Genomic DNA, 19174 nt, shown 5'->3' with positions numbered 1-19174 from the left:
AACAAGAATGGAAACATTCACACACTTACAGCTGTTCTTAGCATTTTAATTAATGCATTTTGATTTAATTTCACTTTCATGAAAATATAATTTCTATCCTCTATAGTCATTTTGGATGCAAATTGTTCTTGGCCACCATATTTGTTTGATCACAATTCCTGAAATTTTTTGGGGGCTTCCTTAAAGATGCAGTGCACCTGAAAATTGTCCATGAATCTGAAAATTGAAATACATAATCACAGAGTAATGTTGCTACAGATGTTTTTTTAGTAGGACAGAACAAGAACAACAGTTCCCCATATATTTGAATCAAATTACTGAAATTGACAGTACATATCTCTTCTGTTAAAGATTTCACACTGGAATTAGTTCTGTAGTTTGTGTACCTCAGTGAAAGTTACTATTTTAAAAAAAAAAAAAATCTTCATGATGCCCTGTATAAAGGATTATATAATAATTTAAAGCTCATTGCACTTCCTTTTTTATGGAGAGGCTTCAAAAATTGCAGTTTTCTTTTCTTTTAGAATGAACAGCTCAGATGCATTATTTGGTTGAACAATAACCTGTGCAGGAATATATATTCAAGTGGTTTGTAAGCTATTATTCTTATTGTAATTGTTCTCAAATACTTGCCTTCTAACTGTGGGTAGTTTCTGCCCGTATTCCATGTCTGGCTATACAGCTAGTGGGAGGTGAAGTTAGGTAAGTACTTAGGACAGCAATAGAAACTCCTGCCCTCATATTGCTATCCTTCCCTTTAAATCTTTTCAACGCTCTGAGCTATTAGTGCAATACGAGGGCAGGAGTGTCTATTGCTGTCCTAAGTACTTACCTAACTTCACCTCCCACTAGCTGTATAGCCAGACATGGAATATGGGCGGAAACTACCCACAAATTAGAAATGTCAATACAAAAAAAAAAAAAAAAAAATATATATATTATATATGAGTAATAAGGAAAGAAAGGTAATAATTGTAACAAACTGTAAATAATATTTGTGTGTCAGTGCACTTGCGGAGCAATTATGCATTACAACCATAACGTGTATAAAATTAATATTAAAGATAATAATATAGAAGGCAAATCAGTCAAATAATACCAAGCAGGAAATTAAGAAATCCCAAAAAAAAAAAAAAACTTATCACTGTTTACCCACAATCCAGATGATTTCAACTGGGGCCAACCACCCAGACTGAAGGCAAAAAATGACAAGAAGTTCTGTTTCTGTAATGATCAATATATGCTAGTGTATAAAGTAATTTGAATCTAAACTAAGTAAAAATGTTTGAATCTAAACCAAATAAGAAATAGTAAATGTAAGCATATATTGATCATCGTTGACCCTAACTTTTTTTTTTTTTTTTTTGCGTTTTCTTAATTTCCTGCTTGGCATTATTTGACTGATTTGCCTTCTATGTTGTTATCTTTAATATTAATTTTACACATTTTATATATATACAGTCGATTCCGGTTATTTGGGACACATCAGGACTAGTGCATTTTGCCCCAATTAAGCGGCTGCCCCAATTATCAGAAGTTTCACGTAAATAGTTAAAAATACAATGTAATTTCCCCCCCCTACAATTAGTTCACTGTACAATCAAATCACGTTGCGACGAACTCACCATAGTAAAGTACCGTTCACTATACGATGTGCAGTAAGCGCTGGTATTGTGATCACGTTTGTGAATTGAATTTCAATTCTATTAAACAGAGATTCTAATTAGTGAAAATAGGAGAAATATTATCCACAGGCTATAAAAGTAAAGATATATTAAGCACAATTTTACCCATTATTACCTTGCCAATTAAAAAAATAAATGATATGTGAAAGTCGGAAGAATATATGTGATGATCGGAATAATTAATATGTACTGTAATATGTACATACTAACTAAACTAGTTGACATTTCTGTTCACTGACATTTGTGGGTGGGGGTTAAAATTTAAAACAGTAAAAAGATTCTTTTACCCTGAGAGAGAGAGAGAGAGAGAGAGAGAGAGAGAGGAAGGAATCACCAAGAAAGGGAAGAATGATGATATCCAGCTTAGGACCCTGGACTTGGCACACCCAGGGTCCTGAGCTGGATATCATCATTCTTCCCTTTCTTGGTGATTCCTTTCTACTTTCTCTCAGGGTAATAGGAATTTTTTTTTTTTTTTTTTTTGGCTGGTGCATCATAAGCCTCGGGCTTCCTTGCACCATATGGCTAATAATAAGCAATCAATAACAAAAAACACGGCGCACACAAATTGCAAGTAACACAATACGCACAAGTAGGAACGGAGTAACAAGTTACAAAGCTTTAAAAATAGGAATAAAGAGAAGATTCTGGAAATTATTTTTTTTTATATGATTAAAGATTCCATGGAAGTGTAAACACATTTCACCATAATAACCCACAGAATTCCAGCTGTCAGTATTATCGCAAATTCAATAAGATCGAGTTTACTATCCGTTTATGATAGATTGCAGTAACAGAAAAGCCCAAATAAACAGGTGACTGCTAATTGTTTTATGGCTGTGACCTCCAGAAATCCGACCGAACTACGTGGTACGGGCGGAGACAATTGTAGGGTAATCTCCAGTGCTGTGGTCTCCTGCCCCGATTAAACGGCATTTTGTCCCAATTAAGCGAAGTAAACCCTGGCTATTTTCTCAATCTTGTTCTGGTTTTTAAGGTTTGTCCCAAATAAACGGCTGACCCGATTAACCGGTGGCCCAAATAACTGGAATCCACTTTAAAAAAAAAAAAAAATTTTTTTCCCCTCTTCTTCCTGGAAGAAAAGTGTGAAGCAGTTTCTCTATGAACAAAAAGACAGCTTCCTTAATTCATTACATATCAAACTTCAATTTCATGAAGAGTTTAAATAAGGGTGAGAAGATTTCCAGAAGTCTATTAGCTTCAACATAAATTGGTAAATTTTTCTGCATAACACTGGTCAACACCTAAAATCTTATTAATCCCAGGGGCTCACATCTGGTGTCAGGGTAACTCACATTTTTTTTTTTTTTTTTTTGGCCAGTACAGCATAAGCCTCAAGCTTCCTTGCACCATATGGCTAATAATAATATCAACTACAGCTCTCAGCAGAACACATGCCAACACCACAGTTTCAGTACCGCTAAACTCTTATCACTTGATCGGCAACTGTTGCCTCACTCTGAATCCTGTGATAAGTTGTTAACGCTTCAAATGTGTCTTCAACTCTATTGCAGTAATCCTCAAATACACGTAGGTGGTATGCGACTCTCAACTAGTGTAATACCACCACTTTGGTTATTGGAGGCTTGAAGTAGTGGAACCCATCTTTAGTCTCCACAGCCAAGTTCCAGTCAAACCTTCCCCATCTCTTCCATCATGCAGTATGACCGATGTCTTTTGAGGTTATGATGAACACCATGGTGATATCCAAACCTCCTTACATTTTGAGGGTACAGCTCTAAAACAGTGTTCGCAGACCGGTTGCCAGTTAGTACACTGGACCGAACCTGTTGGTAACTTTCTAGGAAGCTTCTGGATCAGATAGTATATAATCTTGCTACCTCTACTATGCTAGATAGTGACTGGAGGGAGTCAGAGTAGTGTGTATGCAAAGGGGGGGGGGCATTGTCTAGGCCACATTGTCAAGGATCTGGGTATATTCTTACCATGTGTGTGCACCATATTCAAAAATTTCATTACCTCATATGCATGTCCCCCCTCCCCATTTTTTCTTACCATTGATTACACGATGAATGGTCAAACTAATAGAGCTAGCTTATCTGCGAAAAGATCTAAACCTCCCAAACACTTCCTAGTTCATTTCACCAATATATGTGGTCTAAGTTCTAATCTCGACGATGTCCATTTCCACTTCAGTCTGCTATACTTTTTCTGACAGAATCTCAGTTACTTTTTCTGACAGAATCTCAGTTATCAGTTGATTCAACCACTGCTCATCTCAGTTGCACAAATTATTTGGTGTATGATTCCTTTCGCCTCAAAGGTGGTACTTGTGCATATGTCTGTTCCCGTCGGAGACTTGGTAATTTGGAATCTCCTCTTTTCGATCTTCTCTGGCTTAAAATCCCTGTTCCATATTCTGTAAAATTCATCTGTTGTCTTTACTGTTCTCCCAACTCCACTAATCACTTGGATCTCTTTGATTTCCTCTTTTTGCAACTTGATTTTCTCCAGTCCAATTTTCCTAACAGTGAGGTAATTTTCCTTCGTGATTTTAATGTTCACAACTCCAGCTGGCTTCCATTTTCTAGTCGCACAGACCCAGCTGGTCAAGATGCTGAACCTTTTGCAATTACTAATGACCTTGCACAGATTGTTCATTTACCTACCAGAATGCCAGACAATCCTAACCATACTGCCAACATGCTTGATCTTTTTCTCACAAACGACCCTTCTATGTACATGGTCGAAGTGAGTGGTCCTTTAGGCACCTCAAATCACAACTTGGTGATTGTCTTCTCCAATGGAGCCTTTATCTCATGGCTATTCCTAACCTCATGTTGTTTGGCATTACAAGAATGCAAAAGGGGGATGACCTGCAAGATTTCTTTTCCTTGGTCAGACTACTGTTTCAAAACTTCTGATGTCAACGTTTGCTCAGATCGTGTCAGTGAAATTATTCTCGTAGGAATGGAATCCTTTATTCCACACTCCACATTAATATCTCGTCCTTTATCTAAACCTTGGTTTTCCAATAAATGTGCTAAGGCTGTTTTGAGAGAAGAATGTTGCATATCGTAATTGGCTTGTTTCCAATTCTTCAGTTTCATTTTCTGCCTACACCAATGTTCACAACAATTGTAAAGCAGTTATTAATCAGTCCAAACTAGATTTTTGAACAGGCTAAGAGTAGAAACTTGCTTCTTGCCCTAATGGCAGTAGAGCATTCTGGTATCTTGCCAAAGCTATTGGCCGCAACCTTTGCCCACATCTGCTCCCACTTCTCTCAAAATCAGATGGTTTGTTGTCACTTCAGCCAAGGATAAAGCTAATCTGCTAGCTTCCCATTTTTCTTCCAACTCGCATATTAATGATCTTGGGAAAACACCTCCCACCATTTCCAACACGCTCCATTCAATGCCTCCTGTGGTCTTCCGTCAAAAGGATTTTGATGAAACGATGCTCAGAAAGCTCCAGGTCCTGATGGTATTTCTCTACTTGTTCTCAAAACCTGTGCTCCTGAACTTACTCCTGTTCTTTGCCACCTTTTTTCACTTTCTTATTCCAAAGGTGTTTTTCCTTCTGCTTGGAAATTTGCTCATATCCAGCCAGTTCCTAAAAAGGGTGACAAATCACTCCCATCCCATTATCGTTCCATCGCAATTACTTCTACTCTTTTTAAAATAATGGAGAAATCAATTAACCACCAACTCTTAAAATACCTAGAAACCTTCTGTCTGATCAACGATCACCAGTATGGATTCCGTCAGTGTCGATCCACTGGTGATATTCTGGCTTATGTTACCCATTTATGGACAAATTCAATGGAAAAGTTTGGTGAAACACAAACAGTTGCCCTTGACATCTCAAAGGCTTTCGATCGTGTTTGGCATATAAAGGTCTTTTAAACAAGCTTCCAACTTATGGTTTGCCAACTGTTTTTTGTAATAGATTACCCAGTTTTCTCTCTGACTGCTCACCGAGGGTGATGGTAGATGGCTCTCTTCTAACTTCTGCACTAATGCTGGTGTCCCCCCCCCCAAGATTCAGTTCTTTCCCCCACTCTTTTCCCCTTTTACATTAATGACCTTCTTCCATTGACCAGAAATCCTATCCATAGTTTTGCTGATGATAGCATGTTGCATTCCAGTTTTCGAAACCTTGCCCTGCTCAATCAGCTTCAACTTCTCGAATAACTGCTACCAATTCCTTAAATGCTGATCTCCAGGTAATTCTCCACTGGGGCAAAGACAACTTAGTTGATTTCAATCCTTCTAAAACTCAGTCCTGTCTTATATCTTGCAAAAAGTTGATTCTTATGCTTATCTTTAGTGACACTGATTTCTAGGCAAGATGGTATATCTCTTTTGGGGATTAACCTGACTTCTAATCTCTTGGCACAAGCACATTACAAATATTGCTTCCTCTTCATCTGATAAACTTGGTTTTCTCTTTTGTTCTTGGAGTTACTTTTCTTCCAAACAGCTGTTCACTCTGTACAAATTGCAAATCTACCTTACCATGGAATATTGTTCCCACATATAGGTGGTGTTTCCAAAACCTTTCTCAGACTTCTAGATTCCATTCAGAAGAGGGCAGTTAGGTTAATGACTCATCTCTAACAGAGTCTCTCCACTGTCTGTCTCATAGAGACACAGTGGAGAGACTGTTAGAAAATTGGATTCTGAATTGGCTTCTATAATTCCTGCTCTCTCTTTCAAAACAGTCCAAACAGATGCCACCATCCGCCAACATCCATTTACTATCCAATTTTTCATCTTCCTCGTTTATTCATTTAACTGCCGTTTTTCTGGAACAATCTTCCTTCATACGAAAAAAAAAAAAAAAAAACTAGGTACTGGGCGATTTGCTCTCTGTTCCCCTCTTTCTCAGATTCCTACTTTTTTTTTGTGTGGTATTTGTGTCATGTAAGATTAATATTCCCTGTAATTGTGTGAATAGCCTGGATGACTTCTGTTACATATATGGAGAAGTCACATTAGCTTCAAGAACACCTTCCTTAACTTGAGCCATAAAAAAGGCTTACTTATATTTTGGGTGTAAAGTAGGCGACCAGAGAAGAACTGGGCTCCATACATATGGTGCACTACATGTTCATCAAAACTCAATGCATGGGTGAATCGAAAGTGACATTTTATGACTTTTGCAGTGCCCATGATATGGAAGGAGCCAAGAAATCACATCTGCATTTCGTCCCATGGCTCACGGTGAAGTACTACCTATTCCAGAACTATCCAACCATTTTTCTGTACACTCTGAAGATGAAGACATTGATGAACATCAACTTAATATACATGAAGAAGTACAGCAGCTGTCTACATAAAGGGATCCATCATTTTGTCCAAACTTTTATCCTTCTGAACCATGTAAGATCACCGAAAGTAAGCTTAATGACCTCATCAAGGATCGGATTGCCGAAGAATAAGGCAGAGCTTTTGACCTCGAGGCTACAACAGTGGAATCTTCTAGATCATTCTTTGAAAGAGTCTTTATTTAGAGTATGAAATGTTGTCAAAGTTCTATCAAACAAAGTTGAATCTGTTTGTAAGGAGGCTAGATGGTCTAATGGCAACAATAAACATGAGGTGCATTACTGAAGAATGTTGACTATTTATAAATGCTTCTAAGGTTAGCCTTAAGGCTGTGGAAACATGGAAATATGCTGCATCCAATACCTCTTGCATGTGCCATCCACAAAAAAACATATGCCAACATGGAGAACGTCCTCTTAGTTGTACACTATCAGAAGTATGAGAGGCAGATGTGGTGAATTAAAGGTAATCGCCATTTTATTAGCACTAGAAAAGGGTTACACTAAGTATTGTTGCTTTCTCTGAGAATGGGATAGTCGTGCCAAGGATATGCACTACGAGAAGAGGAGTTGACCTCGACAAATCATTAACACCTGTAACGAATAACTTAGCATTTGAACCTGTGTTAGATCCAAATAAAGTTTTTTGCTTCCACCACTCCATTTCAAACTGGGGCTCATGAAAAATTTCGTGAAGGCTTTGGAAGTGAATAGTCCTGCATTCACATACAAGAGAAATTCCCAAGACTTAGTACAGAGAAGATTAAGGCAGGTGTTTTCATTGGTCCACAAATAAGGCAACTTTTCAAAGATAAACAGTTCAAATGTGTCCTTAGTGATAGCAAGAAATCAGTGTGGTAAGCCTTTCGAAATGTTTTGACTGGTTTTCTAGGAAATGTTAAAGCCAGCAACTACAGGCAGCTTGTGGAAGATCTCATTACTTCTTACGAAAAACTGGGGCACAACATGTCATTGAAGATGCATTTCTTGCACTCACACCTGGAGTTCTTCCTCCCAAACTGTGGTGCCTTCAGAAACAAACATGGTGCACACTTCCATCAAGACATCGCAGTGATGGAACAAAGATGCAAAAGCAAATGGAATGCTGCCATTTTAGTTGATTATTATTGGGTGAAAAGGGATACTTCCAAAGCTGAATACAAGTGAAAGGGCCTGTGTTAAGTGCTGTACAGACAACCATACAGTATACGTAACACCAGTGATCCAAGTAGAATTCGTTTTTGTATTGAAATAATTACACTCAAACACCAGCCAAGCGGTTAAAATTTTACTATAAAATAAATATGATACAAATATTGGTTAAACTAGACTATTACAATAAATACAATAAAATAGGTTAAAACAATTAAAAACAATGCTTGAATAATGAAGTACAGTTACTTATAGTTTTAGAAAGAAAGTGAAATGCCACACAGAAGCAAATCAAACAGCAGGTCATCAATGAAAAATACAACAAAAATCTTTGGTCGTCTCATATACACTTGCTGGCCACCTTATTAAGACCCATGAGCTAATAGCATGTTGAACATATCTTTTTGATTTTCCCCACAGATGCCCATTGGTATTCAGGTCTGGCCAGAACAGATACTTGAATTTTTCCTTCTGTTCCTCAGACCACTCTTTCACACATGTGCAACTAAAATGAAGCAAGAATTGTTGCTTACCAATGCCTTACTACTGTGCATGCCAACAACATTCATATTGTGCCATAGTTTGTTTTTCCCTGTACAGATAAGTTTTTGTTTCGTTGCAATAAGTTGCAACAATTAAATTGAACTGTGCCCCTTTAAGTGAATCAGTGTTTTAACCTTTCAGCAGAAAAATGAGTGATTATAATTTAGAGCAAAGTTGAGGGATATGGTACCAACAATAACTGTCTCCACTGATTTGTAAACAAGACCATCTTTAAGACTGTTGCTTACTACTTTATCCATAAGTTGCATACCCACCTCCATCCACATATTCAGTGATACTTTTGTACATCCTGTTGTATTATGTATGGGGCCAAAGTCAGAATTGCGCTTGGCCACAATGGCATTGCCTCTAGACAATGGCATTGTCTGCAAGAATATGTCAATAAATCATGCCAGCAACCAAGTATATTAATTTTGTGTCACCATGGGTCATGTATATATCTGCTGTTCACACTGAAGATTATTTGTGATTGTAAAAACATCAAGTAGACATCACATATGGAGTTGGCACATCTGATTCCACTGCTGGGAAGAAAACCACAAAATCAACTTCCAGGGCATGGAATTTTATGTACTTGACTAATGAAAGCAAAGGCTCTCTCACCTTTTTTTTTTTTTTTACAAAAAAAAAAAATAATAAATAAATAAAATAAAAATCCAATTATTGATCCATCCATCCATCCCAAAGGATGAAAACACAAGCTCTGTAGTTTATACTTTTCCAGTAACAGCCACTGATTTTGTGGGATTTTTTTTTTTTTTTTTTCTTTCAAAATTTCACCCAGTTCAGTATGTTTGTTAACATAACAGATAGCTAAGCAACATGACTTATCAGTTTACTGCTAACTCCTGCAGTAAACCACACCAGTGCCACTTTAAAAAAAAATTTCTGGAACACTATTTATGAATCTCAGGCATCTTGAATGCTTCAACTATATTCATATCAATCCACGCGCACAAAATTCTAATTAAGTTTCTATCACCATTCAAAATAGGCCAATGTTTTGTTTCTCTTCTATTTTGCTTTTCACTTTTATGGCTCATTTAAAAAAGAATACTTAACATTTACTGAAAAATTTTGAACTCAGATGTTTGACGGGCCTTCATTTATATTTGTTTTTTTTCACAAAATATGAAGCAGGATGTAATCTCAATATAACCTCTACAATTATAAATTAGTGCAAGTTGATTTTAAAAATTAATGAAATGATTTTCAGGTTTTATCTCTAACTTTTAAGTTCATTTGACTTTTAATTAAATTTATTACTTTTATTTAATTACTACATGTCATTTTGTAATTTTTTAAAATCATTTAGCAAGTAGAAGTCGATGGCCAACAGTGTATGCTAGAAATTTTGGACACAGCTGGCACAGTAAGTAAATTAAATTCTCCTTTATAGGTTTAATATATCTTTTATTTATCTTATGACATTCACTGCTACCTGTAGTAGTGACATATAATGCAAGAAAGCAAGTGTATGAGCTTATGCAGCATCAGCCAAAAAAAAAAAAATCACACCATTCCTTCCAAATATCTGTCCGGTTCCTCCTTAAATTTATTTAACCTATCAACTTCCACAACGACAGATGGAAGTTTGTTCCAGCAATTAACCACCTGCTGGCTAAAGGCAAATTTCCGCACATCTGTTCTACATCTCTCTTTTCTTAATTTGAATCTATGCCCCCTTAGGTTTGTAATCTGAACAAGTGGAAGGATCCCATCAGAATTCAGCGTGCTCAACCCATTCAAGGCCTTATACACCTCAATCAGATCACCACACAGGTGCCTAGTCTCCAGCCACTGCAATTTGCAGAACTTAAGTCTCTCTTGGTAAGAGGATCCACTCACCAATCTTGTTGCCCTTTTCTGTACATGCTCAAGCAAATCTACATCCTTCCTAAAATGAAGCCTCCAGACCTGTATGCAGTACTCAAGGCATGGCCTGACCATTGCCTTATACAGAGGGCTTGTAGAAGCTTGATGTCGGCTATTGAAAATTTATAATGAAAAAAAAGAAAGCCAACACTGTTCACATATTTCCGTAGAAAGCAGTTTTTTCATTATGTATTTTATCCAATAAACATTTTAATTCTATAATTATTTTATCTTTTACATGGCATACAGTTAATAGGTTATTTAAAAGAATTTTTAAAATTCTCTATGGACATTTCTGAAGGTCACAGACAGATTTTTATAATTTTTCCCATTGATTATTATACGAAGAAAGAATTTGATATTCTTCATTATATGAAGAATATTATTATGAAGAAAGGCTTAAGTTCTGGAAGTTGCAGCATCTGTAGACTAGGCACCTGCGAGGGGTGATCTGATTGAGGTGTATAAGGCCTTGAATGGTTTGAGCAGGCTCAATGCTGACGAGATACTTCCGCTTGCTCAGACTAAGAACCTGAGGGGGCATAGATTCAAATTGAGGAAAGATAGTTGTAGAATAGATGTGCAAAAGTTTACCATTAGCCAATGGGTGGTTGATTGCTGGAACAGACTTCCATCTGTTGTTGTGGAAGTTGATAGCTTAAATAAATTTAAGGCTGAACTAGACAAATATTTGAAGTGACCGGATGGATGAAATGGGTTTTTTTTTTTTTTTTGGCTGATGCTGTTATAAGCTTTCTATCTTGCATCATATGCCTCAACTAATGCTAATATTCGATTAACGTGTTTCCATTTGGCACGATGTGCTCGCGGGATGAATTAATCGTGTATATCGAGGCCAGCCTGTGTTATATGTATTTTGGAGTTCATTAAATAAAACTTCATTGTTAGTGAGAATGAATTAAAAATAAATAAAACCATAGATTGTGGTTTTATATAATACTGTATGGATTTTGTGCTTTCATGTTATGAGAAGAGTGCATGTGAGATGTCTTCTTGTTTTCTGCGAATACCTAACGATGACACCAAAAAGGAAGTGTAATGCATATCTGCTCTGATATTCCTTGTCAGAGACTGCTTGATCTGGAATCTCCTCTGGCTTATCTCTTTACCCTCCACTGTCAAATTCATCCGTTGTTTCTATCATTCTGCCAATTCCACGAATCACTCATCAGAACCTACATGACAAAATCACTCCACTTTAAAATCTTCGCCTTTATCTAAATTTAAGGATAAGATAACAATGTCACATGTCATAATTGGCCTGCATCCAAATCTCCAGGTTAATTTTCTGCCAACAAAGCATGCAACAATTCTAAAGCAATTATTAATTTGTCCAAATTAATTAGTTGTCCTCTGAATCACAGCCTTTTGAAATGCACTGCTTGTTTAATGTTTGTGTAGCGAACAGGATATGATATTGCCAAGGGGGGTGTCTTTGTGTTTGCGTGATGTAAGGAGTGTGAGGAAATCAGGCACCAACTCAGCGTTATAGGCCTATATGAGAGTTTAAAGGACAGGGTGGATGCCCTGAAAGGATTTAAATGGAGGGGCTCATCAAGCTCTCAGCTACCCACATCAATGCCAGAGCTTGCACTTGAACATCACGCAACACAGCAGCAACCCCCAGGGCAGAATGTGCTGGTCCCAAAGGAACTAGTTGTTGTAGGTGGCTCTATTGTCAGGGAAATGGGGAACATATTGTGCACAAAGGATAGGTGGAACAGGACCAGGGTATGTCTGCCAGGGGAAAAGGTTGATGACGTAGAGCAGATATCATCTTTAAAGGGTGATATTGTTGTACACATTGGCACTAATGATATTAAGAGTAGGAGACTGTCGGAATTACTTAACAAGCACAGGTCAATGTTGAAAAAAAGCTGTGAGTTAGGGTTGAATTTGAGTGTCTGCAATTCTGCCCAGACAAGATAGGAGGGAGTATATGATGAGAGCCTTGTTGATCAGTTCGGCCCTGGAGAGATTGTGCAAGGTTCAAGGGGTAGAATTTTTCTCAGCCTGGACTGTGCTTGTTACCAGGAGAGACTGCTTCTACAGGGATGGGATACACTTAAATAGAAAGGGTGCAAGAATATTTGCTGATGCTATTGAGGCAGTGTTAGGTGGGTCGGAAAACTGCTAGCTTGGGAGGATACAAGGACTAATAGATTAAAAGTAGCCGCTAGCAGAGGTGAAAGTGATTCTTGCACTGCTTCTATTGAAATGAGCAGCAGCCTGGAAAACAAGGTGCAGAGGATTCCAGAGATTGCTGGGAGTCATTGCGGAACTAGTAACTACATGGGCTGTGTTAGGGTAGAAAATAAATTTGATGGATTTGAGATGTTGGTCAAAACTTCAAAGGGAAATATTGTTGGGATAACAGATGTGGTGTCACACAGATATAAGGAATGCAGAACTGGAATTTGGATAGTACAATGTGGATAGGAAGGGAGGAGGGGGTTATGCTATTGGTTAAGAAACACAAAATCCAAGGAAGTACAGCCAGTCACCATGGCTGGACAGTGCAATGTCTAGTCAGTTTGGTGTGACATAAGCACTGGGAAAGCAAAATTGAGAGTAGCAGTGTTATAGGCCTAATGACTCTGATTATAATAAACAGCTGTACAGAGAAATAATAGTGGGCCAGTAAATCAGTGTCTTATAATGGGGGATTTTAATTTCCCAGATATTGACTGGAATTTGTGGGTTGGTCACTCACACATGAAGGCTTTTGTGGATTTATTGGTGTTTTTCTACAGCAGCCTGTTCAGGAGACAATTAGAGGGAGTAATACTCTTGATCTGATTATCAGTAGTGATTCTTCATGTATTAAAAATCTGCAGATAAAGGAACCAGTAGGTGGCAGTGATCAGTGTGCTGAAGTGGGATTTACTCAGAGGTAACTACCATCAGGAGTGAAGGGAAGGGTTTTTGCTTTCATAAAGGTGACTACCGTGGTCTGAGACAGTATTTAAATTCTATACGGTGGGACCAACTGGTGATGTTATCAACAGTAAATTCAAAATGGGAAGGATTCAAAGAATTTATCTTGGAAGCTACTAGGCTTTTCATACCAACTAAGAAATATTGTTCAAGGTTTAGGCCTAAATGGATGTCAGATGAACTAATTAGACATGTGGCAGAGAAGAAAAATGCATGGGATACATATAAATTAACAGATTTGATACTAGAGAGCTATTAAGTGCTCGATATTTCCTATATTCTATTATATTATTATGAATCAACAGGGCTTACCTTTGTTTTTGATATAGGAAGCTTCTTTTCCAACTCTCCTTGTCCAACTCGCTACTAATTCATGGGGAAGGTGATATCAATTTTGCAAGACATTGTCATAAAGTTTGATTTTGGAGGTCTAAACTGGCTAATAATTAAGGGTCGATTTTTTTTCTTTTTGGTGCTGTGGCGGGAATTTTGAGTTAAATTTAGCGGTCTAATAATTGGATATGGGGTGGGGGTTATTCTCTACATTCCTTAAGTCGGACTAGAACTTTTCGGGGTGTCATGTTCACAGGAAGAGAGCTACTCACAATTAATCCGAAACTTTTGTCTTATGTTGTAGTGTTTGTTCTTCACGCATGCCTATAAGTGACCAATCATCGGACAATAGGAATGGCCTACGGATATGCAACTTCAATCAATATCCATAGGCCATTCCTATTGTCCGACGATTGGTCACTTATAGGCATGCGTGAAGAACAAACACTACAACATAAGACAAAAGTTTCGGATTAATTGTGAGTAGCTCTCTTCCTGTGAACATGACACCCCGAAAAGTTCTAGTCCGACTTAAGGAATGTAGAGAATAACCCCCCCCCCACCCCATATCCAATTATTAGACCCCTAAATTTAACTCAAAATTCCCGCCACAGCACCAAAAAGAAAAAATCGACCCTTAATTATTAGCCAGTTTAGACCTCCAAAATCAAACTTTATGACAGTCTTGCAAAATTGATATCACCTTCCCCATGAATTAGTAGCGAGTTGGACAAGGAGAGTTGGAAAAGAAGCTTCCTATATCAAAAACAAAGGTAAGCCCTGTTGATTCATAATAATATAAATTAACAGGTGACACAGAAGCCTGTGATAGATATAAGCTGGTCTGTAACCAAGTCACAAAGGAGGTTAGGCAGGCAAAGGCAGATTATGAGAAATCTTTGGCAAAGGATGCAAATAAAAACAGCAAATAGTTCTTTACTTAGGTAAACTTTAGAAGGAAAGGGATGAATCAGATTGGTCCACTTGGTATCGATGGTTCAACTGTTGATGATCCTGCTCAGGTAGCTAACAAACTAAATGAATATTTTGCTTCTACATTCACACATGAGTTATTCAGGGAGGGGAATGCCAGAGGTGTATTAAACTCTGGCAGTAATCTAGATAATCTTATAATAACTGAGAGTAAAGTGGAGGTGAAATTGTTGAAGATAAACATAAGAAAGGCACCTGGGGTGGATAGTATCTATCCAGATATATTAAAAGAGGCAGCAAAGGAAGTAAGCAAACCCTTAGCTATAATTATGAGAGCTTCCTTGGACTCAGGGACCCCAATCCACAAAGAAAGATGAAAGGGAGACACAAGTAATTACAGACCTGTTAAACTTCTGTTCTAGGGAAATTAATGGAGGCACTGGTTAAAGAAGCATTGCAGGATCATCTATACAAGGCTTCAATTATAGCATGGGTTTTTTAAGGGGAAGTTTTGTCTGACCAATTTGATTGGATACTATGATGTAGTCACAAAGGAACTGGATGCAAAGAATAATTTTGATATCATATATTTGGATCTTAGAAAGACTTTTGATACTGTTACACATGGAAGTCTGCTACACAAATTGGAGCATTGTGGCATTGGAGGCAAATTGATGCTATGGATAAAGGGATGGTTGAGTGGGAGAAGACAGAGTGGTAATCAATGGACACTGCTCTTCATGGACTAATGTTATTAGTGGAGTTACTCAGGGTTCAGTGTTGGGTTCATTGTTGTTTTCTGTATTCATTAATAATATTAATGGTGGTACATCAGGCTTAATGTCTGTTTGCAGACAATACAAAGGTCAGTAGGGTTGTTAATGACAGTACGCTGCTGCAGCAGGATCTGGAAAAGTTGAGCAGATAGGCTGAGAGGTGGCAACTGAAGTTTAACATTGACAAATGTAAAGTACTGCATATGGGAAGCAGTAACCCCAGAGTAATGTATCAACTGTGTGGTACTACACCAATAGTGGTAGAGAATGAAAAGGACCTGGGCGTAAAAATTGTGCAGGCAGATATGAAGTTTTCTGAGCAGTGCAGATAGTCTGCAAGAGTAGCTAATGGCGTCTTGTCAATGATATATAGGAATTTTTCTAGCAGGGATAAGGAGGTGATTATCCCTTTGTATAAGGCGATGGTCAGGCCACACCTTGAGTACTGTATAGAGGTCTGGAGGCCTCATTTCAAGCAGGATGTAGAGCTGCTGGAACGAGTAAAGATAAGGGCAACAAGATTAGTGAATGAAACAAAAGGTTGCTCTTATGAAGAAAGGCTTAAGTTTTGCAAATTACAGTGTCTGGTGACTAGGCACCTGCGAGGTGGTCTGATTGAATTGTATAAAACCTTGAATGGTTTGAGCATGCTCAGTGCCGATGGGATTCTTCCTCTTGCTCACAATAATTGCTTGAGAGGGCATAAATTCAAAACGAGGAAAGAGTTTTAGGATAGATGTGCGGAAGTTGCCTTTAGCCAGCATGTGGTTGATTGTTGGATCAAACTTCCATCTGTCATAGAAGTTGATAGCTTAAATAGATTCAAAGCAGAACTAAACAAACGTTTGGAGCAAGTGGATGGATTAAATGAGAAGGGTGTTTTTTTTTTTTTTTTTTGTGATGCTATATAAACTTGAGTTCTTGCATCATGTACCTTTGCTAATACCTTTTTTGTTTAGGGGTTTCATAAAAAATTAAAATAAATAAAAAAATTTTTTTTTTTCTTTTTTTTTGAAATTTATGGGTTCTGTGCAATACCTGACTTCAAGTTTGGTTTCAGCTCTTCAAAATCCACACTCTCTAACGTTATTAGAAGTGACGGTAGATTTTTTTTTTAACATATCATATATAAACTTGCTTCCTTATGTTTGGTTTGGTTTTGGTTTTATTGGCGCATTAGCTACTAAGGCTATAATGCGCCAAGACCACTTCCTTATGTCATGTTTCCAGTACTAACACTAATCCAGAAGTGCCACCAGTTAGTAATTGGTTCTGTTGTGTGGGAGTGTAACTTAATGTAACACTTTTAACCCAATAAAATTCACTTGATAACTATTTCTCTCTTGCTTTAATTAATGTTATTCATATTTTAATTAATCTCCATATAAACTGTGACATTTTTATCCTTATTTACACTGCCATTTCAGAGTTGCATACCTGTCCTATAATATAAAACTTCACAGTTAACTGACCACCAGTGTATATTTTACAATGTGTGAAACATTCATTCATTGTCTATTGGTGTTATATTTTGAATGGTTATCTATTGTATAGCATCTGCCTGATACTGTATATTGTAAAAAAAAACTGAGACCAAGCAGTCTGTTTTTTTAGTCCATGCCTAAAAAAATTTAGGCATGGACTTTTTTTTATGTATTATTGATTTGCAAACTCATAGTATCTTGTTAGCCAATTGTTAAGGTCAGTTTCTTTTAGAAAATTTATTTGTAGTTTTTAGGGTTCGTAGTTTAACGAAAGAAGGACCCTTATAATGTCACTGTTTTCTGTCTGTCCATCCGTCACAGCATTGTATCTCTGGAACCACTCAACCTATTGACTCGAAATTTTGCATCGGTTTTTACATCATATGGGCCAACATAACACCATATTGATCTTTGTTGACAAAAATTTGTCTGAGAAGAGAGGGGGGGATAAATGTGGAGGGGACAAAAATGTTGTCAACAACCTATAGCTATTATACCTAGCTATTAGGTATAATATTATTATAGCTATTATGATAGTTAACTATTATACACCATTGGAAAGAGCTCAACGAGTAGGTTTAAAATATTTTTAAAATTAAAAATGGCGGTGCCAGAAAGGAAAATGTAATTTTCATGCCCCCCCCCCTTCTATTTCCATCGCTAATGGAGCTAAAAATTTTAAAATTGCAGTAGTTATGCATTATTCAATGCTTATCAAGGGAAAACTATTCTAATTGAAATCTATCATTTACTTTTTGTGTTAAAATTAAAAAAAACAATTTTTTATTGCACTTTGATAGCACGCTTCTTTGTAATAAGTAACTCTCCTTTTGGTGACAAAAAGGTTGCTAAATAGTTAGTTTATAATTCTATAATGGTCATTTATAAATTTTGTAACGGGAAGTATTTTTTAACAATTTTCAAAGCTGCAATTGTCCTGACAAAGAGGTACTCGGAGAACCAGTGTTGTGGTGGTGGGTAGCACCTGTGCAGAGTCTTGCACGTGCCAGTCACTTCTCCCCCAAGACTAATCCCTTCTCCAGGAAGAAGTCACAGTCGCTTCTCCCACCCTAGTCATTCACAACAACTGGAAAGACTCAAATAGACAAAGTTTTCGCTAGTTCCTCAGTTTTCGCCAAGCCATGGTACTAGAAACTGTGAGATACTACACTAACGACCATTTATGACTAAGGACCCTTCATCCTTAGTGCCTTGCACTCAGTAGTTAACCAATTTATTACAATTTGTCATTGATCTTGAGTTCTTTCTTTTTTCAGTACACTCTTGTGCACTGAAGCATCTTGAGATGCTGATAAAATCAACCAATAATTAAATGATTTCACAAACTTGTTCCTCATAATAAAGTTCTGTTAATTTTACATAAATGTGTGTGAGTATATCCCCAATTCACAAAGGGAGAATCAAAAGATGACATAAGCAATTAGACTTTTTAGCTTAATTTATGTTCTAGGGAAAATAATTTCTTTACTGTTTAAAGAAATGCAGAACCTCCCAGACAGGCATGCAATTAAGGGGGAAATCTTGTGAATTAGATTTGATCTGGATACTGATGTAGTGACAAAGGAATGAGATATGATATATCATATACAGTCAGTCCTCTTATAACGCGATAGTTGTTCCTAGAAACCCTCGTGCAATATAAACAGGCCCTGTGGGAAAAATAGTTAGGTGCGGACAACCCAAGATTGAACATGCATTTGTAACCAAAACATTACCAAACACAAATTATCGTAATAAAATACGTAAGTATTTTATTATGACTGTTACGTAATAAAATTCTTTGTGTCTTGATCTAATGGATTTTAATTACACTTTTTGAGTTGTTCCTGCTATGAAAGTTGTTTTTATGCATCTTTCTAATTCTTGACGTTGCCTCATTTAGGCCTGTAGCACATGCAATATCACATGGTCTTTCATTTCGCTCAAAGCGTTTCACAATTTCATATTTTTTCTCTATCGACAGGGGCGGATTGGCCATAAGCCTTACCGGGGAAACCCTGGTGGGCCGGAGGCCGGGGTGATTTTGGCCAAGAATTTTTGATCCAGTCTGCCTCTGTTTATCGATATTGCTTTTCTTTT

The 19174-nt window shown here is 37.2% G+C and overlaps 1 protein-coding gene across 6 annotated transcripts in view; it reads left to right on the top strand.

Moving 5' to 3' along the window:
* Rap1 (RAS oncogene family member Rap1) overlaps positions 1-19174 on the top strand; it is a 138350-nt gene that overhangs the window by 71444 nt on the left and 47732 nt on the right. For all 6 annotated transcript variants that reach the window (XM_090369676.1, XM_090369672.1, XM_090369673.1 and 3 more), the window contains one exon: positions 10031-10087. In XM_090369676.1, coding sequence (XP_090225802.1) covers positions 10031-10087 — 57 coding nt within the window. The remainder of the gene's footprint in view (positions 1-10030; positions 10088-19174) is intronic.

This window comes from Mastigoproctus giganteus, chromosome 3, assembly GCF_048544385.1.
Source record: "Mastigoproctus giganteus isolate SK-2022 chromosome 3, ASM4854438v1, whole genome shotgun sequence".
Classification (NCBI taxonomy): domain Eukaryota; kingdom Metazoa; phylum Arthropoda; class Arachnida; order Uropygi; family Thelyphonidae; genus Mastigoproctus; species Mastigoproctus giganteus.
Note: the sequence above shows the minus strand (reverse complement) of the source record. Positions and strands in the feature narration are given on the sequence as shown.